Source organism: Cylas formicarius, unplaced genomic scaffold, assembly GCF_029955315.1.
Source record: "Cylas formicarius isolate icCylForm1 unplaced genomic scaffold, icCylForm1.1 PGA_scaffold_5__7_contigs__length_24384050, whole genome shotgun sequence".
Lineage (NCBI taxonomy): Eukaryota > Metazoa > Arthropoda > Insecta > Coleoptera > Brentidae > Cylas > Cylas formicarius.
In genome coordinates, this window is record NW_026844341.1 from 13,321,707 (window position 1) to 13,343,328 (window position 21,622).

Consider the following 21,622-nt stretch of genomic DNA (forward strand, 5'->3'; position numbering starts at 1 on the left):
ATTGTGAAACGCACTGAAATGAAAAGCTGGGCGGCTTATATATATAGATTTGGCGGACCAAGAACTTCTCTCTGTCTTTAGATCGCAAGGTCTCCAAAGTTCGAAGACAACCGGATACGGCGTGAAAAACACTTTTCAAACAAATTCGTTGTTTTTGTTCCCGTGTGACTAAGTAATCCGGAACGGTTGGTGTAGGAGAGCGGTCGATTTGGAGTTTGGCAATTGGATCCGGTATCCTCGGTTTCCTGCTGCGGCGGTCGAAGCGTTTTGCGGTTTTGAGTTTTCGGCGACGATCTTTGCCGAAAAACCGCCGCCCAAAATATCGACTCGCGTTTTTTGTCAGAGAAATTACCCGAGCGAGCAGATTTTGAAGGTATGAGCGAAAAAACGAAACGCGTTGACATTAGAACTGTAATTTTGGAGCGTCCGATTAGCAAGTGGTATTTGTAGAATAACTAAAACGTGAAACCATGGTTGAGGGAGTGAAATTTGGTGTACCAAATCCTCGAAATCTTTGGGAAATATTGCGAAACATTTTGCGCACAATGAAATTGGAACAAAAAATCTTTAGCTTTTTCTTTTTCAACTTGTAGACTCCGGAATTTTGTTGTTGAAATGTGGACCATGTCCCAAAATTTATATCGGACAAACAGGAAGAAAATTTAAGAAACGCATTATCCAACATAAAAGAGCGTATAAAAATAAAAGTTCGGATTCTAACAACATTCAAATTCAGAAATGCAAAAGTAATATTTTACATAATGAACCAAGCGAAATACTGAATGTTGGATTCACAAAATGAGATTTACGAATCTATTGTTTAATTACCAATTATTAATTAATTTTAATTAAATTTAGAATCCTACAAACTCGCTTAATGGATTTTGTTCAATGGACTTTTTGTATACCATCTGTGAGAAAATAGTATATTATGCAGCAAGTGCGGTAACAGCATTTGCTCTAATTAACGAGTGACTTAAAAACTTTACCAAGCGTGTTGCATACCATAAGAGGTGGCAAAGTGATGCTCTTCATATGATTGTTGTATAATGCCCGAAGTGGCTCGGATCCGTGGGACCAGAAACTCACGTGATAAAGTGACGCTTACCTCACGCTAGATCGGGGTATAATTAGGTATTTTAGAAAAGGGAGCAGAAAAATGTGCCTTCTGAACTCCATAGAATATAACAACACTAACCACGTCAAAAGCTTTTCGAAGAGACGACAAAAACTAAAACTGTATTTTCTGAATAGCAAAAGTGAACTAAATCCATTTTCCTGAACAAGGGTAAAACTATGAAAGATTTGCCAAATCCTGAATTACTTGGACTTGAATCAGACAACAAAATATCTGAAAGCAAGAGGAAAAGTCTTGTCTGTATGTTGCTCTATCTGAGTAATACACTGCATCAAAACTTTTATAGTCATTAAACTCGTATACTAAGAATTGCTAAACGCACTCATTTACCTGCCAGTGTTCTACCTTTGTTTATTACGCCACAGTGTTGTACACACGACAGAGATAGCGCCTTTACCGGATAATTACTGTAGTTTCCACTACAAAACAGGGTCGCATTCTTTAAAAACTGCTGCGGAAAGTCGAAAGGCCATCTTGAATTATTATGGGTAATTCTAGACTTAGTGAAACTGTAACAAATGCATCGAGAAGAAAAGAAGAAATTATCAACTGGCTACGCAGTAAGCCCAGAAAATGGTCTAAAATGTGAGTTGTGAAATATTGTCAAAAATTACAAAACAAACTTGGACGAAGTAATTGCTGAATTGGGTAATCAAATTTTAAGATTGTCTCCTTACCATTGTATATTTAATGCTATAGAATTGGTGTGGATTCAGTTCAAAATATTTTTTAATAAAAATATCGTAAATGAGGCAAAGCACCACGATATTGTAGTAGTTTCTGCTTGGAAGGCAGCTCTCCAGAAAGTTACCAAAAAAAATTGGATCAGTTATAAAGAACATAGGGAAAATACTCGAAAACGAAAATACACTTGATATAAAGGTACCGCTTGGTATTCATCTAGATAAAGGATCATAATCTGGTAGTAGCAGTTCCAATTTTTACTCTGATGAAGATATTTCATCGTAAATACAAAATAAATATGGTTTACTTGTATATTTTACGATTTTATGATATTGTTTTAATATTTATTACATGGCCACAGGTTTCTGACAATAGTTTATTAAAAAAATATATAATTTTTTCATGCAGATGCACGTACTCAAATATTCGCATATCATTAAGAAACACCCTGATCTATTATTATATAGAATAGTATATTACGCAACAAGTGAGGTAAACGGCATTTAATTCAATAGTTTATTTGACACGAGCAGAGCGAGTGTTTAATAAATGAATCCCGGAAATGTACGAAGTGGCTCGGATCCATGGGAAACGCAACTGACGTGTTAAAATGACGCACGCTAGGTCAGTGTTTAATTACGTATTTTACAGGCGGGAGTAGAAAAAATACATGAATCCATCTAGATAAATTGATAAATGCCAATTACAACTGATGGTGTCTCTCTTACTTCCAAGTAATGTAATTGTGATCGTAAGTGACGGCTGTCTTGCATAGATCAGATAGACATTTAGGGCGGAACAAAACCTGAAGTATTGAACTATAAGTGGAAACAAGATGAACCATCTATTTCATTCCGTCAGGCATTTATATTAGCGGCTATGCCATCACAAATCATACCGACTACGAGCATAGATTAGGAAGCGGGTTCTTTTTTCTAAAATAATACATTTACTTTTAATATGAAATTTTCGAAAATTGAGCTGAGGTGGCTTTTACTTGATGAAAATCCATTTAGCAAAATAAATAAGAACTGAAAGTTCAGATTTTCACGAAATTATATATTTTGACATGACAATTGTTTCGACAACACCGTGTCTTTATCAAATGTATTTCTATGCCAAATAGAAAAAAGAGACCAATTCCAGCTTCTTTCAAAAATTGAACTGAGGTGGCTTTTACTTGATGAAAATCCATTTATCATTTACATTTGATAAAGACACGGTGTTGTCGAAACAATTGTCATGTCAAAATATATAATTTCGTGAAAATCTGAACTTTTAGTTCTTATTTATTTTGAAATTTTCGACTACAGTATCATTTACGATACATTTTGTTTGACGTATGTGGTTAACCTAATTTTTATTGTTTACAAGCCATAAAATACATAAAGAATAATTTTTTACGCCAGTTTGTTAAAACATATTATTAAAATGTTCACTAACACTTACCCCGTTTCTTTTTTTCTTTTATTTTATAATTTTTATTTTCGAATACGAATACTTTTCTTTTTATTACATTTTTCGTAGATATCTCAAAACTTTCTTTTTTCACTTGCCACCTTTGTTACTTCCACTCATCAGTTAAGGTGGCATTAATAAGACGTCACTGAACATAGAAAATAACTCTCTGGGCAGAAAATTGTGAGATAAATATTAACGCACCATTAAATTAATCTTTTTTTTTCCCAATGACAAAGCGTCCGAAGACAATGCGTCGGAGGTCCGTCGTAGCTAATATCAAAGCGGCGTGACGTCATTGACTGTTCAACCCATTCCGCAAATCGGTGAGTGATTGCCTATCCCGCGATTTGATATGAGCTCAACTCTAACCTTGATTAAAATAATTGTTCTGTTATTCGACCGTCGTTGTCACTTGCTTTACATTTTTACAATATGGAAATGGAAAATTTAATCGAGTACTATATTCCCGATCCGTTCTGTATCATACGCGTGCAGACGTCCTTGCATCGCATAGTATTCTTATATCTTTGGGCTAGTTGCGGGAAACAATTTCAATAAAAAATAATTACCCAGTGGGGAAACCTTCACCTCAAAACGATGCAAACGTGCCAATTTTTTTTTCAACGAACCGGTGTTTATAGAAAAAAGCGCCATTGTTGTTGAATTGTTTCGATATTACGCTGCAAACGGACCAGGTTCGGATGGGAAAGTGCAAATGGCGCCGCCGTTTCATTGCAAAGGTCACGACGACTGAAATAACGAAAGCGTCGATGGGAAAAAAGAAGGAATGGAATTATTTTGTTCAAGATGAGCCTTTCAGGTCAAATTGAAGGCGAAAATATTTATTTCTGTAAAATTGCGAAGAAAAATGGGACGTTCGATACTTGAACTGTTTGTGAAATCGATATACATTTTTTTTGTGAACTATGTAAACTCCCCGATAGGTATTTATTCGTTACATCTATTTGACAGCATTCTACTAAATTATTTGTCTAAAATAATTTTTTCTTTGACATGCAATGCAGGAGACACAAAAGGTTCTAATCGAAATTTATTTTTTTCCATATCATCCCGTTTCTTTAAATTTAGTTCAATATAATGATAGGAGTAGTCTAGTCTACCATTACCACTTTTGCATTTAGAAAACGGTAATAGTTGGAACCTGTGTTGTTTAGTGTGTTAGTTTCTTTAATTTTTTTTGCGAAAAACGCGTTAATTTTCGTAACAAAGTTCAAATGGAAAAATTTTAGTCTTATAAGGGTTTTTCGCAATTCATACTATATTTCGTAAACTAAAAGGAATTTAGTAACACTGGTAAACAAATACTTTGTATTGACACTGGTCAATTGAACTACTTCTTAACTCATCGGTCAATTGACCACTTCTTAATGGACTAGTCAAATTCGATCAAAATGTTTTAAATAACAATTGTAGAGTGTTATCTATAATTATTTAATAATAATAATATGTATTTTAAAATAAATTATTATGCGTTTGTGGTGCCTAATTTACCTATAAACCCTCCTTCAGAAATACCCGATTACGATACTTAGCAATTCTATTTAGTTCTTAGAACGACCTGTAGCGACGAAACGCACAATATAAATAAATATAAATTTCATTACATTTTTAAAATTGTTTCAGTCAATTGACACAAAAAAAATTGACTACAACCCTACAAATACTGTATGGCTATCAAAAAGGCGACTATATTATTTTTATTTCATTAGCTCAATAACACTTCTCTCATTCATAGTTCTATTACAATGCCCAAGCTGGCAAAAGTGTTCCATGCATAAATTACCGCACGAAAACTATGTGCAAGAGAAATGGACATTAAAAATATTCGTAAAGAAACAATGGCGACAGTTAAGCGACAATAAAGGCTATGCAATAGAGCTAAACAACATCCAAGCTAGTTTTGGTTTGCCATAAAGCATTAAACAATGTAGCAAAACAGAATAAAGTGACACTATCGAAGTGGCTAAGGCTCGCCAAGGCTTATGACTAGATCAGGACAATTTTGTTGGGTGAGGATAGAAAATGACTCCTGGAAGTGATAGACAAGCCAAGACAAAGACAGACCAAGGAGTTCCTCAGAGGTCCATCAGCTAAATGACGAAAATGTACTTGTTTTTAAATAGAACTAACACAATAAAAAAAGGCTCTATGCAATATTAGCCTGAAATTTAAAACAGCACATTTCTCATTTAGACTAGACAATTAGACCCTCAGCTATCTTTTATTGTTTTATTTGAGCGCAAGAAAGATAAGAAAATAAAAACAAACTAAAAAACTTAATTAATTTATGATTAACAATTAAAGTTATTTTAAGAGGTCTTTAAAAACAGCAACTCGTACTTAAATACATTTTTAAGCAACTTTTTCTATTTAGCGAATTGCTCTTTAGTATAATTCTACCATCTATCTGGTTTATTTTTTCTCTTATTGCAGCCTTTAAAACGTCAACGCATCCTATAAATAACCCCACAAGTAGAAATCAAGTGAGGTTATATCTTGTGACCTAAGAGGCCAAGGAATAGGTCCATTGCCTTTGTATCGTCGATCATAACGTTCTAACTTGCTTTTCAAAAGCTTCCAGGCCTGTGTTACTCTAGTTACTCATAAGCATCTTTCTATTCATTCTTTCTTTTCGTAAGTTTCTTTTTCGTTTCTCTGTTTCTTTGAACATTAATTTTATGTGAGTTTTTCGTGTTAAGCCATGTATGGTAAGCTCTTTTCATCTGCTCAACATTTCCAATTAGTCCTTCAGAATATCACAACGGCGGTTTTTCTTTTGCTCTTTGGCTCAGTCGCAAAGCTACTTTGGCCGACTGGTGAATACATTTTTTGATTTGCTCATATACTTCTTCTGCAGTTTCTTTTTTCTTGACAACTGAACCGACCCATGTGTTACACTCTCTATATAGTTTATAGTTTTTATTATCGGTTTTGGAGTGATCCTAGTAATATTCCAACATTTGCCTTTTTCTATAATTTATTGTTATTGTTGCCACCAGTAGATAACGTCTTGTTTATAATGTTGTATCCTGCGGTTGAATGAAGTAGTCTATTGATGGTAATTTTTTCTTTGATGAAGGTGAATTTTTGAATGTCTTATGAATACCGGGTGACCGGGTCGGTATGATTACATCATGTGTCGAGTTTGAATTAATTTTAACAAGCCAATCTTGAGTTATTGAATTAATTATTATGATAAAATTACAAAAATTTTAGAATTTAATTAAAAAGCATTTTGATAACGACAACACGAAAATTAGGTACAGTAATAAATAATTGGAAATGTCAGCTGAAAATGTCGAGAGCAGAAAAAAAGAAGAAAGATTAGTACGAGGATTTTAACAACTTAATAACGCAAATATTTTTCCTGCGAATACAAAAAGCACCAAGGGCTCCGGGAAGGCGATGAAGAAAGAAGAGTAGCATTTTTTTTTGAAATGATGGAAAATGCAAATAATGAATTTGCGGCATTTTTCATGGACTATATATAACCTCACGGGCGAAACCTATTTGGACCTATTACATTGAATCCGCACTAGTTGGTCACGAAGATCAAGGGATCTGGTACCAGATGGATGGTTGTACCGCCCATAATTTGCGTATATTTAGGGGGTATTTGGGAAAATACTTTTAACGGGAATATTATTGGCAGAAGGTGTCGAACTCTGGCCGAACGCCTTCTTTCGGTGGCGTCATTTGAAGAGTTATTTATAAAAAATGTTAAATTTGAAAATCTTAACCAGTTAGAAAACGCTATTTTCTTAGAATGTAACGCGATTTCGCAATAACAGCTAAGCAATGTTAGAAATGAATTTTATGATCGCTTAGGATATTGTTTAACTGTTATTGGAGGGTTGTTTGATCATTTACCTATAAAATCATTTTTATTTTAAATAAGGTTTCTGTTTAGGAATTGTTTGTAGCCGTATTTTGATTAAAATTATTAATTATTTTTAATAAACGACTTGAGAAGTCTTAAGAATCAAGTATGAGTTTGATCCTCCGAAAAATATAATCATGTACCTACATACTTAGTTTATTTTGAATGTGTGCATGTGCGTGTCTTTAATGTAAACCAATCTTTATTTGATATGTCATTATCCAGTTTGACGGCGTCAAGTTTTGGAAATAACGTCATAGAAAATATTCGCTGGTGTTTGTTGTATTGAGCTTTTGCAATTCGAGCATCGTAGTCAATAAATGAAGATTAGCTTATTGGAATTCATTCAAACTCGGCACGTGAGTTAATACCAGGCCCTTCACAAAGTTATATTACAACTTTGCTATAAAATGTACAGAGGAGTCAATATTTGGGCACCTAAAAATTTATGTTCCGTTCGGTATATGAACCTTATAAATTTGAGAACGATAATAAAATGAACAGTATTTGTTTTAGAATGGTTGGTCTCGCGAAGACTTGTAACGAGAGGATAGTAAATGATCGAAAATCCCGGGTTGGGGCTGGGGGCTGGTTTGTAACAGCTGAGACGTGACGCATTTATGATTTATCTTACTAAGTTAACATTTTATTACTTTTTTTAAACAGGAATTCAGTTAATTGTGGGTAGTAAATTCATAGGGTAATGCAGAACAGATGCAGAACAAATAGTTTTTCACGACGACTTTCACGCAGAAGGTGTAACGGAACGGGGTAAAATTGTTTTAATATTTTATAGTAGCTCACAAAAAATTCATTTTGCATTTTTAGTGCAAAAACGTCGTATTTTATCACCATATTCAACCCTTTATATGTTTAAAGGTTAATAAATATATGTATATTCGAGTTATCTCAGAAGCACAGAAAGAAAATATCAAGCATCAGGAAAAGTTGAGGAGAATGGTGTATTCATCTTAAGGAAGGGACAACATAATCATGAACACTTGAAGGACCAAATATAAGACAGGAGTTGCAAGCATGTGTAACAAAGGACACCGAAAGAATATATGTAATAGACCTTCGACAAGGTAAAGAAGTTATTAGTAATAAAAATATTTGTAGAAATGTGTAGTACATTGCACTGTACGACTGAAACTATACAAACATTAATAAATTTGAATTACATTAATGTAATTTTAGAAATGCGGAAGGTGCCTTACTTGCTTCAGCTCAGTATGTACCTCTATGCAGAGGTGGGGGCAATCGAATGTACCTGTAGAATTGAAGGACTTACTAGAGTTCTGGGAGCAAGCGAGTGACCTAGATATTAATTTGCTTATTCAATTTCGCATAACAGCTTGGCATTTCTCTCGCAAGCCACTGTATGAAAAGATATCAGCCAATTTGTTGGACCTACCCTTCTTCAAATATGGGCACAAATTTTGATTTTTTTTCTGGGATTAGCAAGTATTTTATAGGCTTTTACTTAGACAAGGCACTGTGGATTGTACTTCAAATACAAGGAAATGCGGATGGAAAAAAATTATGGCGGTAATAGTATTGGGAATAATTATTAAAATGCTTGGGCTTAAAATTTTTGTTTCATTTCAACCATTTGTTTTATATTATAAAAGATAACAATCAGTACAAATATTCCAGTCCAGAAGCCAGGTCCACGATGCTGTAGATTTAAAGTATTTTTGTATCACCATAAGTACATTTTTATGTGATTCTCATGTGGCTATGGGAAATACTCGCAACTGGCTGGGCAAATTGTACAGTGAATTCAGTCAGCTTACAATCAGTTTTATTTCCATCAACAGGTGTAAACCCTACCTATTTTGCTAAAAAATGAATTTTGTTGTGGACATTGTCATAAAATTTAATAAAAAATAATCAAATCAAATAAAATTTCGATAAATTTTATTTGATATACGTCAACCTTAGCCGAAGGTTGTAATAAACAGGGGCGATAATGACAACAAAATAATCAAACGATACTCACGGGTTAATAAAAAACATTCTTTTGAATGCGGGTTGCAGCACCTTTCGATCAAATTACGCTATATTTTTTTTGGAAACAGTAATTGATCGCATGCATAGAAATTCATGTGTCCTCTGCGGATTTAGCACCCGATGTACGTCCTGTATTTTTAAAACAAGCACCGTTTTCTTAATTCGTATTCGGATTATACCTATCTAGTATCGACTGTCAAATTGCCAAATCTGCCATTTGACCGTCTGCTACATCGAGATCCCTCGCGGGACGAGACTCACCGAGACTTTCCGAAACGGGACCGAACGCCGTTCGGGATTTTCGGCCATTTGAAGATTCGACCATTTGTGGTATTTCCTTTGTAACCAGCATTTCTCGGAGGAATTCGAGATAGTTGTCGTATATTAAAACAAAAAAATGTCGTAAGCTTTTCAACGATTCGCCGAGCGTTTACGGTTTGTGCGTGTCAGAAATTCGGCTTCCTTTTCTTTCGTCCGTCAAGGTCTATAGCAGAGAAACCACCCATTGCGTTCGACACTTTGAAATGGGAACGCCGCGTAAAATTCAGCGCAAAACACCAACGAATTGTGTAATTCGATCGCCGCAGGTCTAAAACCAACAAATATGGAAATAGCCGCCGATATCGATAGATTTGGGCGCGTTTCTGGTCGATATCGTGGAACCTTGACGTATACCGACGCGAATTGTCAAGTTCAGGAAACATTCGTTTTTTTTACACGCGGGTCAAAATATTTGGGCGTCAGACATCCTTGTAACTTAGGCGCGTTAATTAGATTAAAACAGCTGCTATTTGCAACGAAATCTATGAATATTGCTGCGCCCAGTATATGAACGAATATACCGCGTGTCCGAATAAGGACACCTCGTTGTCCTTAGGGTAATAGGGAAACTGATGGTGCTAGAAATTTCAAAAGAAAAGCCAAGGGACATAATTTTCTGGCTTTTGAAATTATTATTTTAAAACTGCAACGAATTCCAGTCTTTTTTATTCTCTGTTTTATCTCTGAGAGAAAATAAATATCGATAACTCCAACATGGATAGATAAGTGATAACACCAAATATTTGAAAACGGGTAAGGATATAAAAACGTATGAAGAATGTCTACTGTATGATTTTGTGCCTTTTGTGTGAAAAAAAAATAAAAGGATTGTTATTGCTGTATTACATTATTGCTATACTAAATTCGGGATAATTTGGCATGAATGAAAACAATAGCCGATGTTGCCCAAAATTCACATTTTTTTTGTTTTATTTATTATTTGACTATATGCAATGGCGTTAAAAAAATCGTTGCCTTTAATAGATTTTTTTTTGCTATTCGAGATCTTGAGGCGAGTTGTTGAAAATGATTTCTAAAACTTTGTCTGCTTCTCTCCTTTTATATTTCTAGAACCATTTCCCCAACCCATGCCGTGTGGGCCTCATTGCGACACCGGATATTTGAGTGTCAGGATCAGTTTGGTTGCTATCGTAGTAAACGTTTTTGGACGTTCCAGTGATTTCATACCTAAAACGTTAGTTTAAAGAACCTAAATTCAGAGCGAAACAGCATAGCATTAAGCTATTAATTCCACTTTCGACTCTCTTGCTTACAGAGATGTAAAACTATCTTATCCTGAGTCACTAAACCCAGAATTAAAACATCCTGCATCTGATCTTCCCTCTAATAATTTCCACATTAGAGATGTTAAGCGTTCCATCTCAAAATATGCTTCACCGCAACCTCCCAAAGACAATCAGTCCGGAAGCAATGCCACACTTATCACTGTTGTGTCCATCCTTATATTCAACACTGACCACATATCAAAAGTTCTTAAGAAATATAACGTCAAAACCAAATTAATCACTTGTCCAAAAATATCTCAACATATTCGAACAGTCCAAGTCAAAATTTCGTTTGAGATACTAGGCGTTAATAGCATTCCATGCACATGCCTCAAAGAATACATTGGAGAGACAGGACGAAAAATGGTATGGTCTGTGATTATTATTTATTATTTTCTATTATGGACCACAATTTTACCTGAATTTAAATTCCGAAACTTTAGGTGATATTCTTGTTGCATTGTATGTTAATGACCACCCTTGGATAATCCCATTCAAAAGCTATTAGTTACTTTCTTATATCTACGAACAGACCATAACTAGACTCAAAGAAGAAGAACAACCGATCAGCAGTTGTCGAACAAAATAATCAAACCGAACATCGAATCTCAATCGATAAAACTAAAATTCTTACATGTAATCATTCTTCTAACGACGAAAAGAATTTATAAGCAACCAAACAATGTGTTGTGAATCAGGATTCGTTGTATTAAATGTTCTGCATGTATTGGCTATAATGTGATTGCATTGTACACAACAAATTCACTGAAACAGCATTAGACAACTGGTTTTCTTCCATTTTGAATCGATTTGATCGACAAAATTTGCACCACAATCAATAAGTAATTCCAAATTAATTTAATAAGAAGGGTATTTTATGGTCAGTTTTCAAAGAAACTTGGTGTTATTCTAATAACTAAACAATTTAGGTGTAGGATTTAGGTATGATACGTCATTCGAAAAGGAGTTTAATTTAGTCCCACAATGTGTGATAATATATAGGGTTGACCGACCCTGTATAATTTCTAATTTCGATATTAATAAATTCTACCCTCCAACCCCGCTCCAAAGCCGCTTTGTTCTATCATCACTGCTGTTCTGTTCTTCCAAATTGTGTCAACAAAAACACAAACACCCATATAATCATTCCCGTTTATACCTTTTACACGATAGGTTCGGGAGAGGGGGAGGTGCGGGAGCTTATTTTAAGAATCAATGTGCAATTTGACTTTAATGTCAGTAATAATTTAGAATTGTTACTTTTGAAAATTAACTTAAAGTCCGGAACTCTTTCTCGCCCAAAATATATAAATATGAAAAATTTCATTGACGATTGTGAGAATATTTTATCTTTTGGATGTCCCAGCTTTGATGAGGAGATTTGCCTGGGAGATTTTAATTCAGAATTTTTAAATCCATATAATCATATCCCTTCCTGTCTAGAATCATTTAATGTATTTCAATTTCAATATTATTTTATCCGATTTTTATTTGTTGCAAAGAGTTGGTGGCTTCTAGTGGTGTGGTAGACATAGTGATTCAAAATTTCCGAAAAAATTGGTTGTCGGAAGAAAAACGGATTTTTTCCCGGAAAAATTGAAAAAAAAAACGGAAAATTTGGGAAAAATTGAATTTTTGTTGGAAACGAAATCCAAAAGCATTTTAGTATCCAGGGAGGTTTACGTGTTAAATATTATTCAATACAATTATTTTCAAACATATTTTATAAAAATAAGTGCAGTGTAACAACACTGACAACTTGTTTACCGGTGAATCCCCTACACATTTCCGCGAAACAAATCTGATTGAGTCCGATAAATCCCTATTACTAGAAGTGCCTTTTGTTTTTAAGTTGATAGAAGATGCAATATTTGGTATTCCCGCAAATACTGATGGTCTGTCCTGCCTGACTAGAGAAAACCTATTAAAATGTGTAAAAGAGCACTTCAGAACTGAAACGGGATTTTTTAGTGGGAATTCTCTATGGGAATCTGCGAACAATACCCATCCAGTTATATGGTGGCAGGGGTTATGTACCTCGCAGCCACTTATGCCAATTGCCTCCAGAATTTTAAATGGACTTCCATCGTCCGCTTCGTCAGAAAGAAACTGGTCTTTGCATGGTGTTATTCATACTAAAAAAAGAAATAGACTGACACAAGATAAGGTACAAAAACTTGCTGCAATTCAGTCTACCTTAAATTTAGAAGAAAATGAGAAATTTGCCTACGATTCTAGGCAAGTTCCGCTTTTGCAGTGGGCTGAAACGGATATCGAATTAAATGGAAATATCCAGGACGGCGATGTTACGGAATCAGAACCAGATTCTTTCTCCGAAGACTCGGACCTCGGCGATGAAACCCCTTTAAGTGTACTGGCTTTGCAGAAATGACGTTTTTTCACTTGCATTTTGCTTGCGTTGTCAGTTCTTCTTTTTTTTGTATACATTTTTTTTGTGTTCTTATTTTGAAATAAAGTAGGCATCTTAATTTTGTTTTTTTTATTGAAGCAACTTATATTAACCAATATATTAACTTGTTTAGCTGTCTGGCATTTAATTTAAAAAAGGTCAAATTTTTTTCCAAAACCTCGGAAAAATAGGAAAAAAAAACGGAAAAAACCCGTGTTTTTTCCCAAATTTTCCGTTTTTTTTCCCGAACCTTTAAATCTCTAGGTGGACACGAAACATAATCTGATCATAGTCGTACATTTCGTGACATCTTAATAATTAAACCAAAAACTCTCCTGAAATTTATTAAAGGGAGGTCTTTCGATAATTTTGATCGACAAAAGTTTAATGCCGAGAGCTTCCTTGGTATTTATTGATTAGAGAAAGTAATTGGCCAAAAAGTTGTTCTTATCAATTTACGATCGTCACGACCAAATAAAAGAAATAACAGTTAGCAAACCCAAAGCTTCGCATTACGAAAGTTTAACAAAACGAAAAATATTTTACCAAATATAAGGACCTCCGCAAATTTGCCATTACATGTCATCGCAAAAAAAACGCTTATTTTGATCGACTAATAGGCAACAAAACGAATCCTAAAAAGCTGTGGCACATATTAAGCGATTTTAATATAAAAGCCAATAAACGCGACAGAAATTTCTATACATCTGTCTGATCCTCAAGAGATTAAGTCCTACTTTTTAAGTTCCTTACAAACTATATCTAATAACTGCAAAAACCAAATAGATTTTTTTGAATCAAACGTTCTTGATGACTTGAACTCTTAGTTTTACTATGTCTAAAGCCCGAATCGGTAGGTTGTGTTGCGGCGTAGAGGAAATTTTTGCCCAAATACTGAAAATATGTCCTATTATTGATGATTACAAATACGCTGTTGTGTTGCTGTTTGCAAACCTCCGCCTAGAAAACCTAATCCGGAGCAATTTTCTGATCTGCGTTTTATCCATATCCTTCTAAAATTTTTGAAAAAAATGTATACAGGCAAATTTATAAATACATGATCGTGAATATGATTTTACCGGATTTTCATTGTGACTTTAGGAGGGGATGCAGTACAGCAACTGCGCTAGCCACAGTCGTAAGTGACAAAGTTGAGGCCTATGACACATGTCAGTACTCATCTTAGTAGATTTTTCAATGGCGTTTGATACCATTGATCATAAATTAATGTTAATTAAACCTAAATGTGTTTGACAATTCGGCTCTAAATTTATATAGTTGACAGGTTTCAGAGCATAAATTACAATACTAAAATTACTATATATTTTTAGTTTATACAACTAGCATTTTAAAATCTGTAGTTGCCCGCAGTGCTCAGCTCTATGCTCATTTTGATGTCAATAATGCTAAGAATACTGACTGAAACATCAATTAACAATGAATTGGAGAGTTTATGTAGTGTGGTGTGATCACCAGAAGTAAGCAATGAGGAAAAATTTCGTGTTGTGAAATTGTAACATAAATATCAAAACCAAAGAGAAAAAAACTTTTCGAAGTAGTCGATGTAATGGATATAAAGTCTAATCACTGAAGTTTCATCGGGATATAAAATTAATTTTGGGATACTAATTCACCAAACAAACCACCAAACAAGCAGCTTCAGAAACTAAGCTAATGCATTGCCTGTTTAAGAGGCTGTACCTGCTACATACACTTAGTGCTACGTAGTTAATATTATCCTATTTCAACCATTGCAATCTTAGTTTTGAGTCTAGGATTCGCATTCAAAAAACTTAGAATAGCTGTTGTAGGCATTGCTTGCAATTTTCGTAAATATCATCATGTTTCAGAAAGAATAAAAAAATTGGGTTAGAAATGGAAAAACATAGTTCCCTAAATTTGGCAAATTTTTCTCAAAGCCAATTTCAGTTACGTCATCAGAACCGTTCACGTAGTAATTTAAAAAAGATAGTGTGTTTTCAATTCCTAAATATCATACTTCATTGAACTGAGGTGACTTTTACTTAAATAAATAAGAACTAAAAGTTCAGATTTTCACGAAATTATATATTTTGACATGACAATTGTTTCGACATTTGATAAAGACACGGTGTTGTCATGTCAAAATATATAATTTCGTGAAAATCTGAACTTTTAGTTCTTATTTATTTTGATCATACTTCACTGTTCAGAAGAACCCAGGTCTAATGCAATTATGTTGTAGAATTCCCTGCTAGAAATAAAAAAAAACTTTCTTTAAAAAAATTTAAAACAGAATTTAAAAAATGCAAACTTTCTAATAATTTGTGCGTGTGCGTTTTTTTTATATCAGCTTCTATTTTTTGTCTGTTATTTTTGATGTCTACTTGTTTTTCTCTCGCTTCTAGTAGTTAAGTAAAATAGCTCTTAAGCTTGAATAATTTTGAAAGAAATGTAATTAATAAAAGACGTATTATTATTATTATTATTATTATCAGCGAAATAAAACCAACCAGCTTTATACACCAAATTAATTTATTTCTCGTATCATGTAAAAAATGTAACAAAAACAATCAACAACTTTGGCAAATCACAGTCGCAAGCTTCTCAGCGTCCAGATCCGTGTCCCCAGTGGGTGATACCGACGTAGCTGGTTCCACCGACTCCACCGTGCCCATGACCGTGTTTACCATAATGGGCCGGATGCTGGGCATGACCGATCCTCTTCACGACGGCTTGGAACCCTTCGTGAGGACCGGATGTGTACTCCACAACCCTTTTGGTGCCGTCGGCTTCCTTCAGCGTGTAACCTCCTTTGACGTGGTCTCCATGGCGATGTTCATGCTGATCCTTGACGTCGTGAGTGTGAGGATCATGCACGCCGTATTCAAACTGGTAGTGAGCCGGGGCCTGGAGATGGAATGTTTTTGGTTATGGGGTACAGTGGATGGGGTGGACACTTACGTGGTGATCCCCGCCATCATCACCATGACCGTGACCGGGGTAAGCAACGGAGGCTGAAATTGCAAGGGCTGCGATGGCGATGACCTAAAGTAAAGTTAACAGTTATGTATGTAAAATGAAGAAACCAATCGAGGCTGTAATTGAAATCCACGAAAACTGTCATTGATCATTATCATGGGAGGAAAATCTTCGGACTAATAAATCGTCTCGATCTTTCTGTGACCGCGAAAATTGCTTCGAAATCATCGAAAGATACGGGAAGATGATTAGATTTCATCTTGTGAACTCAAACGAAAGCAAAAAAATCAATACCAAAGTGAAAAGTACTGAAATTTCATCGAGATATATTATTCTAATTTTATGAACCAACCCAGTTGTCTGTTAAAAATTATTGCTTATTTGTTAACGACAAAATTATCTATATACTACAAAACTACAAGTATTCTTGTAATTTATACCTAATTTTAAAAATGCCGTTAAAGAAAAAATCGAAATAATAATTGCATGCTGATTCTGCTCGTTGTAGCAGAAAAGCTGTTGCTTCTTTTACACCTGGAAAAGCAGCCGTTATTTTAATTGAAACTGACAGTGTTATTTCAATATATCAGAATGGCGAAAACAACCCCATCCTCAGAATAACGATGGATATATCGTCTCATCAATCGTCACAAAATCAAGCCCTATAAACTAGAGTTCGTACATTAAAAGAAGACGATGAAAATAAAATATTAGATTATTGTTACTGGTCCCAAGGTAATTTTTTAAAAGATGAGCATTTTCTGAAATAGATTATGTTTACCGATGAGCCTACAATCACCACCAATGGGGTTGTATAGTTTCAAAATTGTAGATAGTGGGTCAGAAATAAGCTCCACTGGGTTATAAAATGTAAAAATCAATATTGAGGAATTATGAGATACTACGACAAGTCCCGTTAAGGATTAAAACAAAAATTTCCTATGCGCTGGATATTAAAACACTCAAATTTTGTTTTTGGGTAGTGATAAAAAATAAACCTCAAACATGGCCCAGAAATCGAGACGAACTTTGTGGTAGAACAAGACAAGTCTGTCAAAAAATTGGCATCCGAGAACTTAACGAGTATACCGACAGATTCTTGATAGAATTGAAAAATGTATGTTGAAAAATCAAAATTAATGTTGTAATTATCTTCCTTAATTTAATAAGTTGGCTATCAAGAATGAATGGTTTAAATTACATTATTAAATTGACCATATTGTAGAGCAGTGTTTTCCCAACTGCTAGGCGATCATAATAAAACATTTTATTCTATTGCGTGCAGGAACACATGATTTACATTGCAGGCCCGCAAATTCGTGTGATGTCAGTAATTTGTAGCACCTTGCGTTCTACAAACGCCACAGACCCCTGCTGCTTGCTGTTAATAATCGTAAGTAATTTAGTTTTAGTATGGATACATTTTCGGTTGGTTATAAGAGAACGAAGGTATGGATGGAAATAAATAAACAACAACAAAAAAAAACAACAAAGGCCCTGGAGAAAGAACTCCTATTTCCTATTTATTATTAGGATTTACAAGTGCCATTAATGAGAATACGAAAAAAACAATGTTTTTGATGTGTTTTGAAAGAAAATTGTATGAATTTAATAAATAAAAGCGAATGTTCAAGAAAATTGGTAATGTGCTTTTAAATTCATTACTGGCATTGTGCCAAATTCCTTACAAAATTGCAAAGTGTAATAAACCCCACACAACAGGCGAGACCTTAGTTTTACCGACAGCTATTGACATGGTTAAAATAATATTTGGCGAATCTTACGCCAAACTTGCTCGTAATACAGTTGGCAGAAGAATGAATGATATATCTGAAGATCTTTGTGACCAAATAATTTGGCTTACTTCAAAATTTGCTCTACGAGTAAATGAGGCAACTTAGAACTAGATAAAATAAAGATGCACTTGATCGGTATATTGAAGACACGAACATAAGTGAGGATATATTATTTTGCAAAGCTATTCCTGGCAAAGCCACTTCCAATGAAATCTTTAAAATAATTGACACTTTTTTTGATGCGAATGAAATACTATGCACTAATTAAAAAAAACGAAAGTAACAAAAACGTCCATTAGGTAATTGATTATTCGCAAAACTGTGTGAAAATATGCTATCTATGGAATGCTTCCTATATTATTGTGCTCAAATGTAATTCAAAGCGTGCTTGCAAGAAAACAATCATCTTTCTTGATTCTGACGTCATCGTTAAATTTACGCACTTGGCGGAAATTTTTGCAAAAATAAGTGTTTTTAATAAGGCGATGCAAGGACCGCAAATGTATTGTCTAATTCAAAAAGACAAAGTGACAGCTTTAATAAAGAAATTGGAGTTGGATAGGTCGAATTTGCAAAAAATAAGTTTGTTATGTTTCCACTTTTAAATTTATGTGCTGCGGATAGTATAGAATTAAACAAAAACATACTTATTGATTACTTGCATTCTTTGATAATACAATTCTCGAACTATTTTGAAGATCTTGATGTCACAAAGTTTGCATGAATTGACAACAGTGGAAAAGTAACAATCGATCGACTTGTCATGTGACACTTCTATAAAACAAAAATATAAGACAGAAGCCTTGGTTCATTTTGATTGAATTTAAGTTCAGAATATAATACATTGTCAATTAATGCAACAAAAGTCCTGCCGTTATTTGCAACATCTTACGTACGAGTTTTCTGCATTGCATGTAATGAAATCGAAGTATAGATCCTGTTTAGTTATAGAGGAAGAGCAACGAGTGGCAATCTCATCAATCCACCAAAATTTTATATTTATAAAATTATTCCTTAGTTATGTTTCTGTTTTTCTATTAAAACAAAATTGTGTTTATTTTTAAAAAGGATTTGTATTAGTATTTTGTAATTTTATTTTGTATTGAAATAAAATTATATTTGTATTTAATAAATTTGAGTATTGGCCAAAATAACCAAAAAACTGCGGCTTTGGTATGAAATTTGATAAGTGATGTTATTCCAAAAAACTTTTTCAAATGACTTTTTCCGATATCTCTAACGCGAAGCAAAATATTGAAAATTGATTCTAGTTTTGGATTCGCAGTTTAAAATTTTATTTTCAGTTGAGTATCTCAAAAACTTCAAAACTGTATTTCTTTAGATAGCTAAAATATTCGGGTATCTTAAATGTGACGCACTCTATAAAGAGTGTTTAAAATAAATTGATACAATAACAGAAAACTTACGGCGAAGGTGTTCATTTTGTTTTCCGCGTAACCGAAACTGAAGGCAAACCAAATTTCGAACTGACATTTACCGTCTAGGATCACTCTTTTATATCCAAAATCGATCGATACGAAATCGGCCGGTTTGCAAATCCGCCGCCCAAAAAAAAGTTTTCGAAATCAAAATTGGGCATTTCGATAGGCCCAGGCGTTGCACCCGCATGTCCCCCATTGTTTGTTAATAATTTTGACGAAATGTTCGCGCCGTCTAAAAATCGCACCGAAAAAATCGGCCGAGACCAATCGGGTATTTGCATAACCGCAAGATCGTTTTTTTCCTGTCCGATAGATTGTTTAATTCTTACGGTTGGTAGCGCTCGAGTCATGTTAGTTTTCAATATTTTTGAATTCATAGGTGCATATGTTTTTTGTCAGACCGCATTTACGCGATGCCAGGACAGCGCTGTCGGAAACTGAAGGCCCATAGCTTTGAATGCTCGTAAAAATTTTGAAAATCTAGATAACCGAAACTATGGAAAAACATGTACAGGGTGTTCCATTTAGCAGGAAAAACCTATTTAAGAACTAGACAGAGCAAAATCATCAGGGGCTCGATTTTTGAGAAAAATGATTAAAACGGCACGGCTATATCTTCACTGCCAACCGAGATATAGAGTTTTTTCCAATTTTGAACATGCATTTTTTACTTATGAACATTTTGGATTCAGATAAAAATATTATTAAGACTTTTTTTCTCATAAATGAGGAACATTTAAAATAATTTTATAAACAACAAAAACTTTAAAAAAGTTACCAATTATCCAATTTAAAATAACTTGCCCATAACTTCTTTATTTCTGAAACTTTGGATACCGATAAAATCATCATCAAGGCGAAAGTAGTGACAGTGACAGTTTTCTAATAAAAATAACAACCTTCCTATTTTATATGTCTATGGTTGAAAATTTAACCTTTTACACTAATTTATTTATTATACTAAGTCCTAGTTATCCTCTAACTTCGCGTTGGTTTGGAAAATTGTATATATATAAAAGATCTTTTAATATTAAAAAAAAATCTGTTTCTGTGTTCCAGCGATAAGAATTGTATCTGTTAAATATTCCGGAACAAGAAAATCTCGTTTTACACTTCAAACAATAAACAATGGAAAATTAATGTTCTGATTGCATTTTCCGATATAATTCATAATCGTATAATTCTGGTAAGATATGGCCTGAATTTATATTTTTTGAAACTAGTCAAAACTTTAGATTTTCTAGTATTTGTTGCGTCAACTAGTACTTCTCCAATTATATTCAATTCCCGAATTTTCTGTTCTTCATTTAAATGGTTTTGATTTTGCCTTGCCTATGGATATATATTGAAATAAAGTTCATTGGCTGCCTCGGCGTGTACCTTTGAAAAATGTCACACTTTATAATATAATACCTTTCATAATTTTGGTACATTTTAAATTGCTAAATGAACTGAAAGTTTGACCCCTAGCATTATGTGTGAGAGAATACAAAAAAAAGAATAAAAATTATATCCTTAACTTAACCTTAACCTTTAAATTCTTTTTTCCTGTTAAAATAATACAATAACGACAACCCTGTACATCATTTTTGCAAGTTTTTATATAACATTATTTAAAGCAAATATTGGTACTTTGTTATAGTGTTCATGATGTTCAAATGAGATATGGGATTAAATTATCGATTCCACCCTATCAGTAGATTTACTAAACTTCAGTTTTGAAAATTTTAAATTTAAATCTAAAAGATGTTCCCTTTTCTTTTCCATGGTAACTATGTAATCGTACGTAATCTAAATTGTATGATATTAGTGCAAGTTTGACATTGTTTAACAGGGTTATTCTTTCTTAAAATAATATTTTTAAAGTACATGCAAGTTATGTTATTATTACTATATTTTTTATTATTATTTGAATAATTGACATTGAATTTGACTACTTAAAATCTTTACTGAATAATGAAAATTTGAAGACACAATTTGGCTCTTTGTTTGTTGGTCTTTTTTAAGTAAAACTTTATATTTGTTTTATATAACATTTTTATGTTTTTAAATTTAAACATATTTAGACATATTACGATTTTTTCCTGACGAAACTTTCTTTTGTTTTATTGATATTAGTGAATAAATGTGTACTCTACTCTACTCTGCTGTATTACCATAGACCGTCCAATTAATTGAGCCAAAAATGACTAAAAGCAGAAAACATCGT

The 21,622-nt window shown here is 33.7% G+C and overlaps 1 protein-coding gene across 1 annotated transcript; it reads right to left on the bottom strand.

The window, feature by feature from the left end:
• Positions 1–15,782: 15,782 nt before the first annotated feature.
• Positions 15,783–19,447, bottom strand: LOC132702059 (adult-specific cuticular protein ACP-20-like). The gene is made up of 3 exons (XM_060670470.1): positions 19,399–19,447; positions 16,158–16,241; positions 15,783–16,103 (listed from the first exon to the last, which is right to left on the bottom strand). Exons 1-3 carry the CDS (start codon positions 19,411–19,413, stop codon positions 15,801–15,803), a joined length of 402 nt encoding a protein of 133 aa, XP_060526453.1. The 5' UTR covers positions 19,414–19,447; the 3' UTR covers positions 15,783–15,800.
• Between the last annotated feature and the right edge of the window lie 2,175 nt (positions 19,448–21,622).

What these genes read in the sequence shown, in the direction of transcription:
- LOC132702059 (XM_060670470.1), bottom strand. An exon ending in ATGATGGCGGGGATCACCAC is followed by an intron (nt 16,104 to 16,157) that starts GTAAGTGTCCAC and finishes TTCCATCTCCAG; the next exon opens with GCCCCGGCTCACTACCAGTT.